This window comes from Chiloscyllium plagiosum, unplaced genomic scaffold, assembly GCF_037043375.1.
Source record: "Chiloscyllium plagiosum isolate Xiang-an unplaced genomic scaffold, Cpla_swu_hap1 HiC_scaffold_3, whole genome shotgun sequence".
Classification (NCBI taxonomy): domain Eukaryota; kingdom Metazoa; phylum Chordata; class Chondrichthyes; order Orectolobiformes; family Hemiscylliidae; genus Chiloscyllium; species Chiloscyllium plagiosum.
In genome coordinates, this window is record NW_028270141.1 from 35535387 (window position 1) to 35559125 (window position 23739).

The following is a 23739-nucleotide window of genomic DNA, read 5'->3' on the forward strand; positions in this document are numbered from 1 at the left end:
CCTTTGTCAACCCCTCCCAACATCATCCCATTCCTCCCTCCCATCCACAAACACCAACTCTCTTCACATCACACCAGGACCCAATCCCCTTCCCACCCAGGGCACACATCCAAATCTCCCATCATCTATTAACTTCAGCTTATCCAAAACTGTACTTTATATATCTTAACATTCACCAAGTATTTTTCATCCATCACCACTGTCTTTATGAGCCTACCTAGATTCAAATCCATATAACTGTTGCATGTTTCTCATACCCAATAAAAGCTCTCCACAGTTTTGTCTCTTTTTTTAAAGCTTCAAAACCTCCATCCTTGGAAATCTTGACTCAGAATTCAGCTTCTCATGTACTTCCCCCACATTAATGTTCCACATGTCAAACTTCTCCGAGACTTTCTACCTCCATAACCATCTTAAAGTTTTACTTTGCTAATCATGGCCAAGCTTTGAATGTTTTCTTCTTTGACTTCACACCTATTTAGTTCTCTGTGAAGCATTGTGGAATTTGATTTGAATGGCACTATACAAGCGATATTTGAGTTTTAATGTCCAAGACTTCCACCCTTATGTGTGTAGTGAACAAGCCAACAAGGGTACAGTACATACTAAATATATTAAATTATTAGATTTCTATATCACATTTCTTCTTTCTGCTACAGAAATGGTAACATCATGCTTTGGCACACAACCTACCCTTTAACCTGATCCATACAGCCTTCATTATGCTTTTTAAAAATCTGTTGAGCTTCTACCACAGACTTGCAATAACAGTATCGCTCAAGTGAATTTTAACTGACTCCCAGACATTTACTTTCAAGTAAATTCATCATTTTTATAATGTTTTATCACTGCATTAATGGACACAATACAAAATATCCTGTTTACTGTATAACCCAGAAGTGATTACATTCAGCTTTTGTCAAGATGACCTAAACCTAATCCCCTAAAATATAATCAGACAGCTTAGCCTATGTCACAAGAGACATTAATCTACCAACACTTTTTCTTAATTTCTTAGCATTCCATATTAGACTAGCACTTTGCTGTTCAAAACTGTTTTGAAGCCTGGGATTTCAATACACAACATATGATAGTGGTATGAAGCTTATTTAGACTTACAACATTACAGCGCAGTACAGGCCCTTCGGCCCTCGATGTTGCGCTGCCCTGTCATATTAATCTGATATCCACCTACACTATTCCATGTACGTCCATATGCCTGTCCAATGACGACTTAAATGCACTTAAACTTGGCCAATCTACTACCGATGCAGGCAAAGCATTCCATACCCTTACTACTCTCTGAGCAGTTTAGAAAGTGTCCGTTGCAAATCCTCATATACTTGAACACTTATTTACTATATATAGAATAACACCAAAAATTGTTTTACGGATTGGAGTGTTTATGTCCAACAAGACCAAATGACAATGCGAATAGAGCAATTTATAGGATAACATTCAGTGCAACGAGAATATTAAATTGTATTCTCCACTTTATTTCCAATACTTATGTTCTTACCCATGTCTTCATTACCTTGAACTCAAACAACTCGTATTCTTGCTGGACATCTGAGTTCTAACCGCTGTGAAGTCCAAACAATCCAGAACTCTAATATTCATCTCTTATCTCCTTATATATCCTGTTCACCCATGAGCCACAAAGCCAAAAAACAGACGTAAAATATAATGAAAAGTGCTCACTTCTATGGGAACTAATATAAATATAACCATGAATTAATGGTCTTGGGGAAATGGCCATCAGTAAATTATACCAATCTTCACTGAACTGTTCTGAAATCAAAGCAGTAGTAAAATTACTATTGAAAACATAAATACATCTCGGTCAAAAGGCTGCATGTTTAACAATGTGCTAACTGCAGAAAAGTTCAGATTATGCTGCTACACATAAATTTACTTCATGAATGGAGTTTAATATTATTTTTACAGCTATTCTTCTGTTCTCAAAGAACATAATTTTATGCAATTATTTATTTAAAATGTGCTCACGTCACTTTTGAATGTCGCAGATCAAGAGTGAATAAAATAAAGCTGCCACAAAATTTTGCATTACGTTGAGCTTTGATGCTTCCTTTCCACCATATGTAAAACAGCCGACTGGGCAGGAAGAAACTTGCAAAGTATTTTCTGTTTTAGGTGCCCCCAAAGGCATTCTTCAGGAATCAGTCACAACTGCAGCTGACACTTTCCAAATGTGACAATAAGTATACAGGTATTGGGAATTTTTAATGGATTCTAACTTATCTTTGCATGCAATTTAGCTTCCTGGCTGTTTTTGCATTACGACTTTCATGCCTTCTGTTTGTCTTGATGCCAAATACACCATTACATGTAAGTTACCCAAATTTTCATTCAAAGTAACTGCAAGGCATGACTAAAGATGGAAATCAAAGTTGCTATCAGAGAGACTCAATTCCACCATTAGTTTTGCCAAAACAGCACTTCACTTTCTGCCTTCCCACTCAAATACACCAAGTAACTAGGTTCCTGCATTTAAACTGTAAATATGAAGTTAAGTCACCAAAAGAAACATAGTCAATTCATTTCATGTCTTAGCATTCCTTCAATGTGATTTTAAAAGTTTCATTTTAGTCAGTTTTTCTGGCACTGAAAATGAACTACATGGGTGGAATTTTACTACCTCAGATTTTATTTACTGATCAAAGTTTGAGTGTGGAATTTCATCTCTCTGATAGCAACTTTTTGATTTCTATATTTAGTTATGCCTTGAACACAAATTTGGGCAACTTGCGTATAATGGCATATTTGGCATCAAGGCAAACAGAAGGTGTGCAAGTCGTAATGCAGAAACAGCCACAAAGCTGAATTGCGTGTAAAGCTAAGCTAGAAGCTTATTTCCCTTAATCTTAAAAGACGCAACTTCATTAAAGTATGAAATTGCTATTTGTCTGCATTATTTGAAACAAGTATAGATTAATCAAGCACAGAAACTTCAAAGTGCAATTGCAAAGATTCTGCTGAGTACTGTGAAGACTAAGAAAATGGAACTATGAAACTACCATATTGAAAAGGCCAATTTTTGGTTCATTAGTGTCTTTTAGGGAAGATCATCTCCTGCCTTTATCCAGCTCAGCCCAAAAGGGACACCAAACCACTGCAATATGGTTGACCCTTAAATATTTTCTGAAATGGGCTGCAAGCCATCCATTTCAGTGCAATTAAAAGTAGCATAGATTTCATGAGAAAATTAAAATCCAAATGATTGGCTTGCCGTGTCAGTGTTAGAGAATCAGCTCCCTTGATTTGACAGGATAAACCCAAACATATATGGGTATGCAAATTCATTCCCAAAATTTTAGTTCCTGGTCAAAACATGGAATAGTAATTGTTGGAAAATTAGATGACCGCCTTCAAGTAGAATCCTGCACTGTGAAAATACCTTTGGTAGAATAACTATATCTATCCTGAGGGATTTGTTCGGTTTGATTCCTTTGAGCGTGTCTAAATTGGAGTCCAAGCCACAAAATTCTGCTTAGAGCATGTTCTACAATAATAGCAAGGTCACCAGCATTCTACCATTGAATACGTTGGAGAAATAATGTGAATATACTAACTATTTTGTGCTCATTTTTGATCCTATTGCAAAGCTTCAGGATTCCCATTTAATATTTTATTGCACTAAAAGAATATATTGGCATTGTTTGGCATCAGAACGTATCCACCATTTCCAACTTCTTTACTCAACAAACAATACTTTTAATGCATTTCGGAAGATAATGAAGGACTATTTTCAGTATGACTTTCATGAATGAACAATGCTAATTACTGGCAGGAGGGGAACTTAGAGCTATGCAAAAAGTTATTTACTGAACTTGTTAAAATATATGATCAGAAAACAAAAGTTATCAAGTGTGACTGGAGATTCTGTATAAACAGATTCACTAAACACAAGCACATGTCACTTTGAAATGTGCAGCAATAATTCCAATGCAACAATGAAAGTGTTTGGATGCGAGGATTTTGAAAAAGCATCATGCTGGACGTGAAATTATTGCACTCAGACTGAAACAAACCAAGTGTACGTTGTGTCTTACCAAATTCATATGTAGTCTCAAATGAGCATTGAGAGTTTAGTACTTGTATGCCATACAGATATCACTAGCGTAAGCCATAGCAGGTACAATCTATCATAGTTAACATCACAAAGATGTGTGATGTGCATAAAATACACTGATGTATGTTGGGCCATATTTTCGAGTTTGGGTACTAGTTCACCAAATAAGTGTAATGACAAGTCTTATGATTATTTACTGAGATTAATCTTGAACAATAATTTATACAATATGCAGTTAAAACTCTTATTACGGTACCAGAAAGAATGGGATATCTCTATTACAATTATAAACATAATATGTTCAACATTTCACACAATATCTACATAGGCACAGTGAATTTGGTTTCCTGATTTACACAAAAGGACTACTTAAATAACTGAAAAGCTGACATTTAATTTAAACTTACTGAGTCTGTAATCGATAAACTGTACTAACATACAAAGGTGGCCAAATAGCTAGCTGCTAGGCAACCTACGGTTTGTTTGAATATTCCGGTTTACATTCAGAACTATTGACAAAACACAATGCTGACACTTCTTTTTACATGCAGATGCTGAACTAGCAATGTACACAAGTGTACCTAGCACTAACTTGTTTTCAAAGGCAAACTATAGCTTTAATACCTACTTTTTTGAAAATTAACAATTTACTATAGTGTTAGGTGGTTCAACTACTGAGGAATACTACTTTGAACTGTAGAATCATTAGGTCAAATGACCAGCGCAGAAATAATACAAATTTACATACCCACCGATATTAGACAAGATTTTAATCCACACGCACATGATCATTTTCTTGGTTTCTGGGTCTTCTAATACAAATGTTGAAAATAATTCAATTCAGAGAAGAGAGGCAAGGGATTTTACTATTCAAAAATTCCCAGGAGAAACAATTCATTAGGTGCAGCACAAGATAGTGATTTTAAACAACTTGATAACATGCAGAAAAACATGTCAAAACATTGAGTTAGAAGGCACATTTCAGAGAAAGACAAGGGCCAGTTTTAAAAGTAGGAAGGAAGCAGAGATAAAACGGTGGAAAATTACAAACACAAAAAATCTAGTGTTCAAGAAGTGTAGTATTACTACAGGAAAGCAAGCAAATTAAGATAAGATGGGAGAAAGTAATTCAGGGATTCTAAAACAAGATTTCTACATCAACTTACTTTGGTAGCCATCTTCAACAATTCTAGATTCTGGAACAATTTGCGCGGGTTGGAAGGTATCAAATGTAACCCCACTATTTAAGAAAGGAGGGAGAGGGGAAACTGTGAACTACAAATTTTTAGATAATTAATTAAAGGGTGCATTAACTACATACTTGTAAAGTCATGGTAGGACTATACAGAAGCATCTTAAATTTATACAAAGGGACTCATGCTTGACAAACCTGTTGAGTGTATACTGAGCAGAATAGATGAATGGAGGGTGGGGGAATGCATAAATATGGAGAATTTGGATTTAGTGTCATTCAGCATGGAAATAGACCGTTCAGTCCAACTTGTCCATGCCAACCAGGTTTCCTAAACTGAATTAGTCTCAAGACGGAGTTGACCCATATACTTCTAAAACTTGTATCTGCCTCTACCACTTCCTCAGGCAATTCATTCCTCATACGCAACATCCTCTGAGTGAACAAGTTGTCCCTCAGGACCCTTCTAAATCTTTCCCTTCTTACCTTAAACCTATGCCCTCTAGTTTTCAAATCCCCTACCCTGGGGGGGGGGGGGACCTCACTTCATCACCTTATCTCGATGTCATGATTTTACAAACCTCTGTAAGATCACCCCCTCAGCTTCCATTCTCCAGGGAAAAATGTCCCAGCTTACTCAACCTCTCCTTGCAACTCAAACTCTCCAGTCTCGGTAACATTCTTATAAATCAGTTTTTCTTTCACCCTTTCCATAGCAGGATGATTAGAATGGTATTCAATACTCCAAACGCCTTGGGCGACTGTCTGTCTGAAATCTGCACATTCTCTTTGTGTCAGCATGGGTTTCCTCCAGGTGCTCCGCTTTCATTCCACAGTCCAAAAATGTGCAGGTTAGGTGGATTGGCCATGCTAAATTGCCCTCAGTGTCCAGAGATGTGCAGGCTAGGTGGATTAACTATGGGAAATACAGGGTGACAGGGATAGGTTGGGAGGATGGGATGCTCTCTGGAGCATCAGTGTGGACTCAATGGGCCAACTGGCCTGCCGATACACTGCAGGGATTCTTCTACAATTTTAAAAAGAAATGCAGACTCACAAATGTCTTGTTCAGACACAACATGACATCCCAACTCCAATATTTAATGTTCTGACCAATTAAGGCTAACGTACCAAATGCCTTTTTACCACGCTGTCTACTTGTGATACCACACTATGTACCTGCACTCCTCAGTCTCTGTTTAACACTCCCGAGGGCCCTACCATTAACTAATTCTTGCCTTGGTTAGTCTTCCCAAAATGCAACACCTCGCATTTAACTCAATTAAACTCCACCAATCACTCGTCAGCCCATTGGCCCAGCTGGTCAAGATCTCATTGTACTCTTAGACACCTTCTTCACTGTTCACTATACTAACAATTTTGGTGTCATCCACAAACTTATGAATCATTCCTCCTAAATTCTATCCAAAATTTTTATATAAATGAGAAAAAACAGTGGGCCTAGCAACATATCTCACAGCACACCTCTGGTCACAGGTATCCATTCCAAGCAACAGATCTATATCACCACCCTCTGTCTCCTACCATCAAGCTAACTTTGTATCCAATGGGCAAGTTCTCTCTGGATCCCATGTGATCTAATCTGATGAACCAATCTACCGTGTGGAATCTTGTCAAAGACCATGTAGACATCTACCACTCCGCATTCATCTATCTTTGTGGTCAACTCTTCAAAAAAACTCAGTCAAATTTGAGAGACATGCTTTTCCGCACACAAACAATGTTGACTATCCCGATTCAGTCCTTGTCTTTCCAAATGCAAGTAAATTCTGTGTCTTATCATCCCCTTCAACAACTTGCCCACTATTGATATCAGACCAACTGGTCTGTATTAACTGGTGTTTCCTCACAGCCTCTCTTAAATAATGGCACAACATTAGACACCTTCCAATCTTCTGAAGACTTTTGATAAGGTTCCATTCAGGAGGTTGCAAAGCAACAATACAGTACACAGGATTGGGTGTAACAGTTAGACAATGCCTGTTGACAGTCCCAAAATGCTCTCAATACGCATGTGCAAAACGTGCACATGCAGTACATCAATCAATGACATAATTTCATCCCATTCACTCATATTTATTACGCACATTTAGATGCTGACAGGTTTTGTTTCAAACTAACAGAGTGTGCATACACAGATCATCCACATGCGAAATGTGAAGCTTTTGTTGGGTGTCAGGAGATACAGCCCAATGGTTATTTTAATCAACCTTTTGAACATGTTTTGACACAGAGCAGATGGAACATCAAGACAGCACTTCTTGCCTTGGGGTAGGCACTTACCACTGTCCCACAAGACTTCTAATTTTGAAATCAACTTGTTTAGACATGTTATGATACACCACGAAAGCAGGTGGAACTTGTATACAGATCGGCTATACCAAAGGTAGGGACAGTACCAATGTACCAAAAGATCCTTCAGGATTGCCATAGATTGAGAACTGGTTAATGAGTAAAACACAAGTCAATAAGAATAAACAAGTCATGCTCAGTTGACAGACTGTGACTAGTGAGGTACCACAAAGATCTGTGCTTGGACTGATCACAATCTATAATGATTAGCATGTGAAGCCCAAATGTAATATTTCCAGGTTTGCTAACAAAGAACTAGACGCGCATGTGCATAGTGAAGCAAATGCAAACAGTCTTCAAAGGGAGGCAGATAAGCTTGAGGAGTAAGTAAGAACATGGCATACAGAATGTAACACAGAAAAAAAAAATGAAACTTTTACATTTCTGTTGCTTTTCCACAAGAGTGGAGAGTGTTTAGAGTCATAGAGATATATGAAACAGACCCTTCGGTCCAACTCGTCCATGCCGACCAAATATCCTAAATTAATCTAATCCCATTTGCCAGCACTTGGCCCATATGCCTCTAAACCCTTCCTATTCATATATATACCCAAATGGATGTAGGTTTGCTCGCTGAGCTGAGAGGTTCATTTCCAGATATTTCATCACCCTACTAGGTAACATTTTCAGTGGGCCTCAGGCAAAGCAGTGTACATGATTCCTGCTTTCTATGTTTGGGTTTCTTTGAGTTGGCGATGTTATTTCCTGTGGTGATGTAATTTCCTGTTCTTTTTCTCAGGGGGTGGTAGATGGGGTCTAACTCGATGTGTTTGTTGATGGAGTTCCGGTTGGAATTCCACACTTCTAGAAATTCTCGTGCGTGTCTGTTTGGCTTGTCCTAAGATGGATGTGTTGTCCCGGTCGACGTGGTGGCCTTCCTTATCTGTATGTAAGGATATTAGTGAGAGAGGGTCATGTTGTTTTGTGGCTAGTTTTCTGCCCGTTTGTCCAATGTACTGTTTGTTACAGTTCTTACACGGCATTTTGTAAGTGACATCAGTTTTGCTTGTGGTCTGTATAGTGTCTTTCAAGTTCATTAGCTGCTGTTTTAGAACAAATGTCTTTTGAATGTTGTAACTGTACCAGCCTGCACCACTTCCTCTTGCAACTCATTCCATACACGCACTACCCTTTTCATGAAAAAGTCACCCCTTTGGTCCCTTCCAAGTCTTTCCCCTCTCACTTTAAACCTCTGTCCTCTAGTTCTGGCATCCCCAACCCAGGGAAAAGACTGTCTATTTACCTTATCCATGCTCCTCATATTTTATAAACTTCTGTAAGGTCACCCTTCAGCCTCCGATGCTGCAGCAAAAACAGCCCCAGCCTATTCCACCTTTCCCTGTAGCTCAAACCCTCCCATTCTGGTGACATTCAAGTTTCACAACATCCTTCCTCTAGAAAGGGAACCAGAATTGCACACAATATTCCAAAAGTGGCCTAACTAATGTCCTTTACAGCTGCAACATGTCCTCCCAACTCCTATACTCAATGGCCTGACCAATAAAGGAACGCATACTAAACACCTTCTTCACTATCCTATGTACCAAAGACTCCACTTTCAAGGAATTATGAACCTGCACTCCAAGGTCTCTTTGCTCAGCAACACTCCCCAGCACCTTACCATTAAATGTTTTTGTTCATAAGTTACTAAAAACCAGTAGTAAGTAGTAAAAAAAGGTCACGTTTCTATTGTGTAGAGCCTTGATGAGACCGCATTGAGAGCATCATGTGCAGTTATGGTCTCCTTACCCAAGGAATGATATGTAGTTGATAGAGGGCCTTGTAATGCAGCGGTAGTATCCCTGCCTCTGGGCCAGAGGCCATAGTTCAAGTCCTACCTGCTCCAAAGATACATCAAATACAGCTCATTAAAAATATTCATGTCATGTGCATGGAGGGAGTGTGACAAAGGTTTAGCAGGCCGATCCCTCGCATGGCAAGAATGTCTTACAAGGGAAAATTGAAGAGAATTTGCTGGCATGAATTATCTGGCATTTAAAAGAATGAGTGGTGATTTCAGTTAAAACAATTCTTTCAGAGCTCAATTCTAGAGATATAATAGAATCCCTACAGTATGAAAACAGACCATTTGGCCCAACAAGTCCACAGTGACCCTCCGAAGAGTATCCCACCCAGATCCATTCCCCTATCCTATATTTCCCGTGACTAATGTGCCTAACGTACACATTCCTGAACAGTATGGACAACTGAGCATGGCCAATTCACCAACATGCAGATCTTTGACTGTGGGAGGAAACTGACATAGACACGAGGAGAATGTGCAAACTCCACTCAGACAGTCACCTAAGGCTGGAAACGAACCTGGGTCCCTGGTGGGGAGGCCACAGTGCTAATCACTGAGCCGCCCGAAATGTGTTGCACTTGGTGGAACATTTTAAATGAGGGGAATGGCTTCAGAATGAAGATGAACACCATTTAGGACTGAGACAAGGAGGCATTTCTTCACCCAAAGGAAGATGAATCTTTGGAATTCTCTAGCCCAGAGGACTGTGAAAGCTTGGCCATCAAGCATGCTAAGGACAGAGATCATTAGAATACTAGATATTAAGAATAGAGGAATGGAAGGATAATGCAGGACATGCTAACAAGTTAGGTCGCATAGCCAAGATGCCAGATGGCCTACTCTTGCTCCCATTTCCTACATTCCTCACAGAAGTACAATCTGAAGAGAGCAATAGGATGCAGCGCTATGCAAACATGGATTGGGAATATCAATCTTAATGAGTTGATGGTTGATGAGACCCGAGGTCCCACTTGTCTACAGGTAGACATGAGAAATCCTGTGGAATTATTTTGAATGCCGAGTACTTCTCCCAGGGTCAACATCCAACACAACTAAGTTGATCATTTGATTACTTCATATGGTACATTTCATCACACCAAGGGCTAAGTACCTCGAATATACCTGAGCTATTTTAAAGTGCTTTGACGTCTTGAAGCTTCTGGAGCAATAACAGAAGTCGAGGTAATGTTTCCACAACGCAGAAAACAGACTGGCTTCAGCTTCAAGGAGTTTCTTAATTTTTTGGATATCAGCATCGTATTTCTTGTATTTTCTATTCTGATTCCAGGAGCCCCCGCCAATTTTTAATCCAAGTTAGAGAAGAGAATAATGCTGAAAAGTGTTTAATTGTTCATACTGTCGGACAGACAGAATGACAGCAGCTCAGCCAAGAACTGCTGCAGGAACTGAAATGCCCTGGTTAACAACAATAAATGTCAAAGTAACACGAAATGAGTTGAAGGCAGTTTAAGAAGTCCCTAACATCCACGTGCGCGTAATTATCTTTTTAAAGTTTTGCCTGACCACGAAAGTGCAAATACAGTTTCAAAGGGAGTAACTAAAAACACACACATATGACATGGTACTGGGTCATGACGGGAATGACAGTCAACAAAATGAAAACAAAACTGCCCTTACCACTTGCCGAGAGCCCAGAACCACTTAATTGAGCCAACGTGATTGAAGAGTGAAAAAAAACTCGGAATGTTAGACGGAGTACACATCACAAGCTAAGACCACCTCCTCCCACTGCTGCTACTACAACTATTAGTCCTACTGTTTCACTCTGGCCTAACATGGCGGCAGCACAGATGTGTCTTTTCCCGGGAGACGAAGCTCCTCCTCCTCCTCCTCCTCCTCCTCCTCCCTTCAGTACCGCTCCCTCCCTCTCCCCAAACACCCGAGTAGCACCATAGCGCACGCGTCAGACACGTTTGAATGGGGCGAACCCGCACGCAAGTTCGGAAGGAGGATGGCGCGTGCACAATGCTCACTGGATAGCGGAGATGAAATAGGCTTTACTGTATGCGGGAAGGACGCGACGCATGCGCGGTAGGCTTGCTCTGACTCGTACTGTGGCGGCGTGCTCGCGGGGCAGGTTTTGTCGACTGGGTGTGCGCGCTCGCCCCCGTCCTCCAGTTGTCCGCCGTCGGCGCAGAGGAGGAGGAGGGTTTGATGCTGCCTGACTTCGGCGGGTCGGAAGGGTTAGGGTGACTCATCACCAGCTCCACACCCCGCCCCTCAACTCCGAATTCGCGACATGGCTGCCGTGTGGAGAGCTCGTATTTTCCTGGATTGTGTGGTTCGCTTCTCCGACCGAGAACTGCAATAATCTCCGATCGTTCAGCTCTGTCAGGCTTGGTTACTCTCCGGGAGGTCGGCAGGCCCTTTCTAAGATATGGTAAACACGGCAAGACGGCGGCGGTGTTCCCTCCTCGTGTGTGTGTGTGTGAGAGAGAGAGAGAGTGGGTGGGTGACAGGGCGAGCCCGCGGCTGCACTCACTGAGGTGGGGAGGAGGAGGAAAGGTGTGTGTGATCCTCCAACCTGCTCATTACTGACCTGCAAAATCACAGCTCGGCTGGCCTGCAACCCATTCTGGCTGTTTGACCTCTGTTTTTTAAAGATACATAATATAAATATGTATAAGACGATAGGGCATCGTTATGAGTAAGATGGGGTGGCAACAATTCAAAACCAATCTACTTGGGAGCTGAATGCCAATGCAGTAATTCTCTATTTTAGTTTGACAGCCCAGTGGATTGGTCTCCCCTGTTAAACTGTTCCATTTTCTTAAAAAGAAATGCAGAGTGTGCCAGGGAAAGGCAGTGAAAGAGTTTCTGACCTGCCTCAGGTGATGTGCACTGATTGTGATGATCTGAATTAAACGTGTGCCCACAGGATTGGCACATCTGTCCCCAAGTTGCCAAAACAGGCATCTCGTGTCCTTCAGTTCTGATGCATTTTCCATGTCAACTATTCTTGACTTTGGAAGCTGCCCAAATAAAACAGGTTACAATATTTTACCTGTCAGTCAGGTGAAACTGCAGAATGCCTTGATGTAGGTAACTGTCAGTGAGGTAGTGTAAGATATTGTTGATTTAGAGTGAGAGATCCATAATGATGATTTGTAGTAATTTTTTTCTCTTAAAAAAAAAGACGAAGCGGTTTTAAAATTTAAAAGGTTTGTGTTTTATAAAGGATATTGCGGACTGCAAATGCTGGAGAATCAGTATTGGGGTCAAGCAGCATCTGAGGAGCGGGAGAGATCGACTCTCCTGCTTCATGGATGCTGTCTGATCCGCTGTGCTTTTTCCAGCACCACACTTTATCAACTCTCGTATTTTATCAACCAAAGGATGACCCAGCCAAAACGCTGATATGCAAAACAAAGCAGCAATCTGAAAGTTGGATAGTTCCAATATAACTTTAATGCTTTCTTTTCACAGATCTAAAGCTGTCTATTGCAAAAAAAGTAAGCACTTTCCTTTTTATTTAACAGTTTATAATAGTGTAGTTTACTAATAATATAGCTTGCCAAAGTTTTTTGTCACATGGTATGACCATGAGATGAATAGATTTTTATCGTATACATTCTGGCGATGCTTACAGCATGAGCTGAAAATGTGTTGCTGGAAAAGCGCAGCAGGTCAGGCAGCATCCAAGGAGCAGGAGAATCGACGTTTCGGGCATGAGCCCTTCGGGAATGAGGAAAGTGTGCCAAGCAGGCTAAGATAAAAGGTAGGGAGGAGGGACTTGGAGCGTTGGAAATGCGATCGGTGGAAGGAGGTTAAGGTGAGGGTGATAGACCGGAGTGGGGGTGGGGGCGGAGAGGTCAGAAAGAAGATTGCAGGTTAGGAAGGTGGTGCAGAGTTCGAGGGTTGGGACTGAGACAAGGTGGGGGGGGGAGGGGAAATGAGGAAGCTGGAGAAATCTGAGTTCATCCCTTGTGGTTGGAGGGTTCCTAGGCAGAAGATGAGGCGCTCTTCCTCTAGCCGTCGTGTTGCTATGGTCTGGCGATGGAGGAGTCCAAGGACCTGCATGTCCTTGGTGGAGTGTGAGGGGGAGTTGAAGTGTTGAGCCATGGGGTGGTTGGGTTGGTCCAGATGTCCCAGAGATGTTCTTTGAAACGTTCCCTCTCCGCCCCCACCCCCACTCCCACTCCCACTCCGGCCTATCACCCTCACCTTAACCTCCTTTCACCTATCGCATTTCCAATGCCCCTCCCCCAAGTCCCTCCTCCCTATCTTTTATCTTAGCCTGCTTAGCACACTTTCCTCATTCCTGAAGAAGGGCTAATGCCCGAAACATCGATTCTCCTGCTCCTTGGGTGCTGCCTGACCTGCTGCGCTTTTCCAGCAACACATTTTCAGCTCTGATCTCCAGCATCTGCAGTCCTCACTTTCTCCTAGATGCTTACAGCATAACAGACTGTCTGATGCTGTTGCTTATTTGGCAAATTTTGAAAATAGTAAGTTAAAAGGAAGTATTGTGACTTCAACACATCAACCAAAATGAGTATTTTGTTTTCTTAAACCGCCCCATGTTAATGGACAGTACCACTCCTCATAAATACTGTACTTAAAATATCCCAGATCTGCCATTAACTTGGTCATACAGATGTTCTTAGAATGGTAATATGATGTTTGTTGGTACTTTCTCAATCTAGTGAATTTTTGTTTTATTCTTTCATGGGATGAGGGCATTGCTGGCTGGGCTGGCATTTATTGCCCTTGCCTAATTACCCAGAGGGCAATTAAAAGTAAACCACATTGCTGTGGGTCTGGAGTCACATGTAGGCCAGACCGGATAAGGATGGCGGTTTCCTTCCCTAAAGGACATTAATAAACCAGGTAGGTTTTTTTTCCAACAATCGACAACTGATTTATGGTCATCATTAAACTCTTAATTCGAGATTTTTATTGGATTGAATTTTTCAGTCCAATTGTAGGATTCAAACCTGATCCCTGGAATATTACAGTTGAACATACCATTGCAATGATAATACCACTGGACCATTTCCTCCCCTTGATTTAAATTTATAATTGTCATAGAATCAGCATATAATTAATCTTTTGATTGTGCAATGATATTACTATTACACCACATCATCCCCCTATGGTATAATAACAGCTGATTGCTACACAAATCACTAAAACGTAATCCACACGGATACATTAAATAATCAGAAAGGTTTATGGCATATTGGCCATTCTATTAAGTTTCCCTACAGTGTGGAAACAGGCCATTGGCCCAGCAAGTCCACACTGACCTCTAAAGAATAACCCACTCAGACCCCTTTCCCACTAATGCACGTAACACTATGGGTGATTTAGTATGGCCAATCCACCTGCACATCTTTGGATTGTGGGAGAAAACTGGAGCACCTGGGGGGAGTTTTACTTTAAAATTGAAGGCTGACCTTAGATGCACAAGGCTTTACTAAAACCCCATCTGTAGGAAATAAAAACTAAAAGAACTACGGATACTGTCAATCAAACAAAAACAGAAATTGCTGGAAAAGCACAGTAAGCCTGGCTGCTATTGTGGAGAAAAATCAGAGTTAATGTTTCAAGTCAAGTAACCCTTCCTCAGACACTTCCTCACAACATTAACTCTGATTTCTCTCCACAGATGCTGCCAGACCTGTTGAGCTTTTCCAACAATTTCTGTTTTTGTTTCTGTTGCACCTTATCTGTAGTGTTGCTTCCACATTGTGCCCAAGAGAAGGTACGTTTGTCTTGGAATTGTCGTCCAATTTCCCCCCTCAGTCAAAGCAAAACACTCAGAGAGACAGTATAGTTTTATCTCCTTCATCTTTATTCCAGGCCCTGGAAGGCGAGAGAACAATCACCCATGTGCACAGAGATATGAGTTCTCAGTCTTCTTTATCGAACAGCAGTTTCTTAATGAATTATATAGTCATTTACAGGGAGGAGCATCCAGATAAGGCAACATTAATATTGATTGGATGACTGTTACAATCAGCAAGTGTCAATAGTAAAGATTAAGCCATCTGTCATTACATAATGAATGTTTTTAACCTTAACTGGTTCACATAATGAATACTTTTAACTTGTTAAAACTGACCTTACATACTGAATTCTTCCAATATTGTTAAATGACTATACATAATGAATGCTTTTCCACCTTATTAAGCCATTACCCTTGTTTCCAGCACCCCATTGTTAACTGCAGGTTCTTACCTGATCTGCGTCATGCTCACCTCAACCTCTTGTTTCACTAAATTCAAAACTTAACTCTTTCCCTACTTGCTTATACCCCCCCAAACGTTCTCAGAATGGCCACAAAATAAAGTTATTGGAATCATTTCAGGGCTTAAAGCATTCCTAAAAGATCGCATATACTTGGCTTGAATTGATAAATGTGTGAGTAATCTAATCAAGCATTTAAAATTATTAAATTATTCCAGTGGGCAAATACAGAAAATACTGTTTCTGCTAATGAGGGGATGTATAATAAGAGGAATATTTTATTAGAGGAATAGGCCATTTTTGAACAAAAAGCATAGAAACTCCATAACTGCTCTCACCAGACGCTAAGAATGCTACATCAATTTTGGATTTTCAGACAGATCAATTAATTTTTCTTTGTTCAGTTCACGTATCAAGTGATAAAACAGAAAGGCAGGTAAATGGAGTGATGATCTGTACCACAGTTCCAGTCATAATATAACTGAATGCTTGAGCTAAATTACTTACTCTTATTCTTGTGTAACAAATCTGCTTTTGAATCAAGACTGCCAGTTCCCTGAAGAGATGATTTTAAGTAATTCAGGTTAGTAATCAAAACAGTCAATTCATTATCTTTATTTGATAACTGGCAGTTTTAATTTATACCTAAACAACAAGATAACTCATGGCAAAATAAATACTTCAACAAATAATATGTAGTACTTAATGTTTGTGTTCTGTGTTGAATTGCAGACCCAGTACAACACACAAGACAATGAGAAGAAACTTAATGTCTGAAAAGTAGAATGTGACTAAGTTATTTATAAGAATATTTTCAAGTTTCAAAAATGTTTAGGATCACTAAACTTTTAAAATTCCTTTCAATTGTATTTATGTTAACAAGTTTTTATATTAGACTGGTGGGACAGACTTTTGATTGACAGCCAATTATAAAAATGAAGTCCATTTCTGGGGTTCCCCATGTCATGCATTCCCAATCTTTGCAACCATCCAGGAAAGTGAGAAAGAAAATAATTTGCTGAGGTGAAATATTTTCTCACGTTATCAATTTGGTTGCTTAAAATTACGGGAGGTAACACTAACAATAGCAATGCCTCTGATTTACTCCTTGCTCAAGTTAAATTTTGGGACTAATCTAATGAAATGGGTCGATAATAACAATGCTATTAAGATATTCAACCATTTAAAGGAGAAGCTTTATTTTGAGCAAACTGATTGTAATAATGTGCTGCAATATCTGTGAACTACTCTTTGAATAAGTTGCAATAAGTATTATAATGCTTTTATATTCTAGTAGTGAAGGATCACTGAAACATGAAAGGTCAGTGCAGTGTGGAATTTAAGAAAGAAGGAACCTGCATTTATATAGCATCTTAGGAATTATTTCACAGACAATTAGAGGTTTTGAAGTAGCATCATTGTTTGAAGGAAATGCAAAAACCAATTTGCTCACAACAGGACCCAAAAGATGTATCCAGATAATCTACCTTAGTGATTTTGATTGAGGTATATATGAGAACACAGAGAAGTTTTCTCTTCAAACAGTCCCATGATATCATTCGCATCCACCTGAAAAGATTGGGATTTCAGGACTTTATGAGAGTTAAGAGGAAAAGGTTAATTAAAATGAGGCATACAAAGAATGACTGTCTGTACACTCAATGTCAGGGTAAATACAATGTGTACCAAAGAGTAAGGGATATATAAAGTTTGGAATATTGCAGAGATCAGTTTGGAAACGATGACTGTACCTTGGTGAAGAACCCAACGACTGGATTCTATCCATGTGCTGGAGTCATTGCAGTGGCTGGTCTTCTCACTGGGAGGGATAGGAGCTGAAGGAACCTTTTACTTCAGATGTGCTTTTGTGTGTGCAGCAAATGAGGAGACGGTGACACTGTGCTAATGTCACTGGACTAGGAATCCAGAGACTTCGGCAAAAGTTCCCTGGATATGGTTCAGATCCAGCCGTGGCTCATGGAATTTAAATTGAAGAACTAATCTGGAATATGAAGCTCATCTTAGTCATTGTGACCAGGAAACAGTCATTGCCAAATGTTGGCCCCAAGCTTGGATATTGATCAGATCTTGTTGCATGTGGAAATTGAAATGGATTGTAAATTGTTGGATCCCTAGCACTGATCCCTGAAATACTCCACTAGCTGCATTGTGCCAACCTAAAAATTACCCATTTAAATTTGATTGCCTGCTTTCTGTTAGCTCACCAACCCTTGATCCAACCTAATATGTTAAACTATGTGTAGTAACCTTTAATGAGTCCCTTGATGAAATTCCTTCTGAAAATTCAAGTCCAGTACATCCACAAACTTCCCTTTATCCAAATCACTTGTTACTTCTTCAAAGAACTCAAATTAATTTGTTAAAGATGATTTCTCTCCTCGTTGATTGTACCTGATCACTTTAAGACATCATGATGATTGAAGGAAATGGTGGACGGAGTGTAGCGTGGATCTTGCAGCTGTTCGTGAGATTCAGGCTTATTTCCAGATATACTTCTAGATTTCTTACAGTTATTACCATCTTTAAAAGACATTTAGATAAATACATGAATAAGAAATGTTTTAAAGGATATGGGCCAAGTGCAGCCAGGTGGGACGAATTTAGTTTGAGAACATGGTTATCGTGGATTAGTTGGATTGAAGGATCTGTTTCCATGCTGTATGACTGAGATGGAATTCAGAGACTATACGTGAGAACTGTTCGGTAAGGTGGAAGAACTGGAAGGGGTGTGAGAAGGAGAGGTTTTTTTGTTGTTGTTGTTTGTGAACAATGTCATGGGAGATAACTTTTTTTTAGAAAAAGGCGAGAGGGACTCTGGGGACAATGAACTCTGGAAAATATTTACTTATTGCCATTTCACTGAAAATGTTTTCTCAGCAGTGGACTGCAGCTGAATATAATTTTGGGAACTTCCTCTAAGTTTGACAATTGATTCCCTTAAACCTGGTCTCCCAATTTTGTTTGATCAGTTAAAATGTTGGTCAGTTTTTGCATTTAAATGTAGTCATCCGATAGTTAGATAATGCATAAATGAAAATGGGGCCATAAAGGACTTGATGAGTATTTTATGATTTTTATCCCTGTTTTTCAAACAGAAATAAGAAGAATTTGTGAATGAGTGGTTTTGTTCTGTGCTGTAACCATTATATGGTGTGTACAATATGTACATATTCCCAAATGTAATTCTTATTTGATTTGGGAATACTTACGAGAATACTTACTTTAAAAGCCTGGCTTTTATAAGCTTTCAGAAGTTCAATGATGATATCAAAACTAATCAGTGGAAACAAGGGGCAGAACCTTTTCAACCACTGAATGATCTAGGCAAGGCAAGGCAAGAAAGTTGGAAAAGTCACAGGTTATTGACAGCAGGGAGATTCCCAACATTGAGAGCATGAATGCCCACTTTTCAACCTCTCCACACTACCAAGAATCATTGACCCAGTATTCTGCCTTCCTGTTATTCTTTCCAAAGTGAATCACCTCACATTTATCTGCATTGAACTCCATTTGCCACCGCTCAGCCCAATTCTGCAGTTTATCCAAGTCCCCCTGCAACCTGCAACATTCTTCCACACTGCCCACCACTCCACCGACTTTAATGTCATCTGCAAACTTACTAACCCATCCACCTATGCCTGCGTCTAAATTATTTATAAAAATGACAAACAGCAGTGGTCCAAAAACAGATCCTTGTGGCATGCCACTAGTAAAAGTATGAGATAATTATCAAGGACTTGTGGAGTGAAAACTCTCCATAAATCTTGCTAAAATTGACAGCCAATTTCTGATAAAAAATTGATCTAATATTCTATAATAACCTGACAATATATGGAACCAGCAGTCTTAGAGGTGATGGAAATAGTTAACTTGATTTGAATCAACATTATGTCAATACCTTGCTCAGGTGGGACACATGACTTGGAACAGGTAGTTTCCAAAGCTCTTCACAGGGGATTTCCTTGTATGAGTAGTTAACATTGCCATTATTGTTGTATTGTGTGAGTACCAAGATGCTGGAAAGGCAATTCAAATGGAGTTTGATTTTCTTTTGTTTAGCAATTCTCGTTTATGATGAGCAGATTTAACTATGTAACTGTGAATTGTTTATTGGGAAGTTATTTATGCCCTTATTTTGGGCAATAAAAATTTCAAAGCAAAACCACATTTATAAAAACCGCTGTTACACCATTGTGAGCAGATTGGGGTGCTGGGCAATTAAAATGATCAATTAATTGCATTATAATGAGTCAATTGACGAATTGAAAATGAAAAATGTTGTCATGAAAGCCTAACTAAAGAAATGAAACAGGGAAGGACGACCATAAGTTCTGTTACTCTTTCACAGAATGTGAGCATCACTTGCAAGCCTAGCACTTGCTGCCCATTCCTAATTGCTGAACTTTTGTAGAGAGCATGACAAGATAATATACGTTTGTGAACTTGATGAGTTTTATGATAGTCGATGATAGTTTCAAGGCCACCCTTACAACCTGGAACTGAAAACTAGTCCCAGTATTAACTGCATTTAAATTCTACCGGCTGCTCTGATGGAATTTGAACCCATGTCTCCACCTCTGGCTTACTGACATTACCACTACATCACCATCTCCACAAAGTGTAGAATGAAAATACTTTTAAAGATATTTGGATGTTTTAAAAATTTGAATATTTTTTCTGTGTTGATTGCAATAAACAGTCTAACATGCTGTTTTGAACGAAACATATGAAGTAGGAACAGGAGTGGGCTATTTTACTCTTTGATCCTGCTCCGTCATTCAGTATGATCATGGCTGACCGTCCAACTCAGGACCGTTATACAACTTTCTCCGGGTGTAGGACCATTTGGCGCAGCCACTTTGGCACGAGCGATTCGGCGTGACCCATGTCGACGCGAGCGATTTGGCGCACCTCTTATTTATTCCTTTTCAGTCTTACTTATAAGCATTAATGAAAGCAGTAAAAAGAAAAATAATGTTTATCCTCTTCAGTAAGAATGTTAAAAAGAAAATAAAAATGAAAGAAATAAGGCAAATACAAAATTGTTGCTGGCATTTTAACGGGTTTTATTTTAATAATTTTAATAATAGTTTAATAACTGCTACTGAATAACTACAACAAGTTCTGTGCCAAATGGGTCTGCGCCAAAATATATTTCATTTTAATATATTTTAATAATTTAATAATTTTAATAATAGTAGTTTAATAACTATTACTGAATAACTACAAACAGCTCTGCGCTGAAATAGGTCGCGCCAAACTGGCTGCGCCGAATTGCTCGCGCCAGAGTGGCTGCACCGAATGATCCCACTCCGACTTTCTCCCCAGATCCTTTGATCACTTTAGCCCTATCAAAGTCTTTCTTGTAAATAAAGTCATAGAGAAGTACAGCATGGAAATAGACCCTTCGGTCCAACCTGTCCATGCCAATCAGATATCCCAACCCAATCTAGTCCCACCTGCCAGCACCCGGCCCATATCCCTCCAAACCCTTCCTATTCATATACCTATGCAAATGCTTCTTAAATGTTGCAATTGTACCAGCCTCCACCACTTCCTCTGGCAGCTCATTCCATACATGTACACCCTCTGTGTGAAAAAGTTGCCCCGTAGGTCTCTTTTATATCTTTCCCCTCTCACCCTAAATCTATGCCCTCTAGTTCTGCATCCCCCGAGCCCAGGGAAAAGACTTTGTCGATTTATCCTATCCATGCTGCTCATAATTTTGTAAACCTCTATAAGGTCACCCCTCAGCCTCCGACGCTCCAGGGAAAACAGCCTCAGCCTGTTCAGCCTCTCCTTATAGCTCAAATCCTCTAACCCTGGCAAAATCCTTGTAAATCTTTTCTGAACCCTTTCAAGTTTCGCAACAGCTTTCCGATAGGAAGGAGACCAGAATTGCACGCAATATTCCAACAGTGGCCTAACCAACGTTCAGTTCTCTGGCCTCAACTGCAGAAAATTCCACAGGGTCACTACTGTCTGGGTGAAGAAGTTTCTCCTCCATCTTAAATGACTATCCCATGTCTTTTGTCTTTGACCCCTGGTTCTGGACTCCTCAGTCATCGAGACCATCCTTCCTGTGTTTGTGCTATCTAGTCCTGTTAGAATTTTATAAGCTTCTGTACAATTCATTCTTCTAAACTCCAGAGAATGTAGTACCAATCCAGTCTGTCTTCATGCATCAGTCCTGCCATCCCAGGAATCAGTCTGGTAAACATTTCTTTGCATTCCCTCCGCATAGCCAGAATATCCTTCCTCAGATAAAGAGACCAAAATTGCACACAATACCAGTTGTGGTCTTACTGAGGCACTGCACGATTGCAGCAAGGCATCCCTGCTCTTGTACTCAATTCCTCTTGCTATGAAGACCAACATTCCATTTACCGCCTTTATCACCTGCTGCACCTCCATGCTTAGATTCATCAATTCATATACAAGAACACTCTGGTTCTGTTGCATCCCCCCAACCCCCATTCTCAATCTATCACCATTAAGACAGTAATCTGTCTACCTGATATTGCTACCAAAATGGATAGCTTCTTTTAAATGTCCACATTAAACTTCATCTGCCATGAATTTGCCAATGCACTCAACTCGTCCCAGTCACACTGATGCACCTCTGCATCCTCCTCGCAATTTACCCTCCCACCCAACTCCGAAAAATGCAAATTTAGAGGTACTGCATTTCATTCTCTCATCTGAATCATTAAATATATTGTGAAAAGTTGATGTCCAAGTACTGATATCTGTGGTAATCTTAATAATCACTGTTTGCCACTCAGAAATGACCTGTTCATTCCTATTCTTTCTTTGTTTATTGTTTGCCAACCAGTTCTCTACCCATGTTAGCTCATTACCCTCAATAAGATGTGCTTTATCTTTACATGCTCACGTCTTATGTTGGACTTAATGGAAGCTTTCTAAAACTCTAAGTAAACTACATTCATTGGCTCTCCCTTATCAATTCTACTAGTTACGTCCTCAAACTCTAAAAGAATTGTCGAGCATGATTTCCCTTTCAAAAATTCATGTTGACTCTGTCTGATCCTGTCATTGTTTCTCAAGAGCTATATTAAATCTTTTATAATGAACTCTAGCAATATTTCAGCTAACCAGTCTGTAATTTCCTCTCTTCTAGGAACTGTACAAAAGTCTATAAAGTCTTGAAAGATCTCTAGGGTCACTCCTTGAGTAATGTGGAATCTAGATTATCGGGCCCTGGGAATTTGTCGATAATTTAATCCCATCAATTTCCAATTCACCCATATCTGTACTAATACTGATTTTCTTCAGTTCCTCCCTCTCACTGGACCCTGTGTTCCCCAGCATTTTTAAGACATTGTTTGTGTCCTGCTTTGTGAAAACAGAACTAAAGTATGTATTTAATTAGTCTGCCATCTCTTTGTTTCCACTTATAATTTTCTATTTTTCTGATTATAAGGCATCAGCATGGGTCTTCATTAGTATTGCTACTATGTAATTTTGCATAATTTGTTGTATCTTATATTTTGCTGTTATGAAGTATTTGGCTTTACTGTTGAATGATTGTGTAGTAACATCAATCATTATTTGCTTTTCAAAGAAAGAGGTTTGCAACTGGAATGTTGTTTTAAATTTTGTCTCCATTTCAGAAATAAGCAAAATCAATTATTAACCTTGATCATTGGTTACAGAAAGATATCTTGGCTTAACTTTTGTTTGAAGTCAGACAGAAAATTATACTTTATGATCTTGGGTTTTTCTTATAAACATCAATTAAATGTGGTTCATTGAGTCATAGAATTGTGCAACATGGAAACAGACCCTTTGGTCCAACTTATCCATGCTGACCCTTTATCCAAAATTAATCTAGTCCCATTTGCCAGCATTTGGCTCATATCCCTCTAAACCCTTTCTATTCATATACCCATCCAGATACCTTTTTAATGTTGTTATTGTACCACCCTCCACTATTTCCTCTGGCAGCTCGTTCCATACATGCACCACCCTTTGCATTAAAACGTTGCCCCTTATGTCCCTTTTAAATCTTTGTCACCTCAC

The 23739-nt window shown here is 39.7% G+C and overlaps 2 protein-coding genes across 4 annotated transcripts in view; one reads left to right on the forward strand and one right to left on the reverse strand.

Moving 5' to 3' along the window:
* Nucleotides 1-11292, reverse strand: part of LOC122542185 (serine/threonine-protein kinase ICK-like) — a 79698-nt gene extending 68406 nt beyond the window's left edge. Inside the window, exons 1-2 of one of the 3 annotated variants that reach the window (XM_087978387.1) lie at nucleotides 11101-11292; nucleotides 5260-5333 (exon numbers count right to left, since the gene is read on the reverse strand). The gene's annotated coding sequence lies outside the window, so the exon portion shown is untranslated. The remainder of the gene's footprint in view (nucleotides 1-5259; nucleotides 5334-11100) is intronic. The other 2 variants (XM_087978384.1, XM_043679648.2) reach the window with 2 other exon arrangements.
* A 391-nt stretch (nucleotides 11293-11683) lies between these two features.
* The window catches only part of fbxo9 (F-box protein 9), a 95792-nt gene continuing 83736 nt past the window's right edge, over nucleotides 11684-23739 (forward strand). Inside the window, exons 1-3 of the mRNA XM_043679725.2 lie at nucleotides 11684-11863; nucleotides 12910-12935; nucleotides 15095-15190. Coding sequence (XP_043535660.1) covers nucleotides 15095-15190 — 96 coding nt within the window. The 5' untranslated portion in view covers nucleotides 11684-11863; nucleotides 12910-12935. The remainder of the gene's footprint in view (nucleotides 11864-12909; nucleotides 12936-15094; nucleotides 15191-23739) is intronic.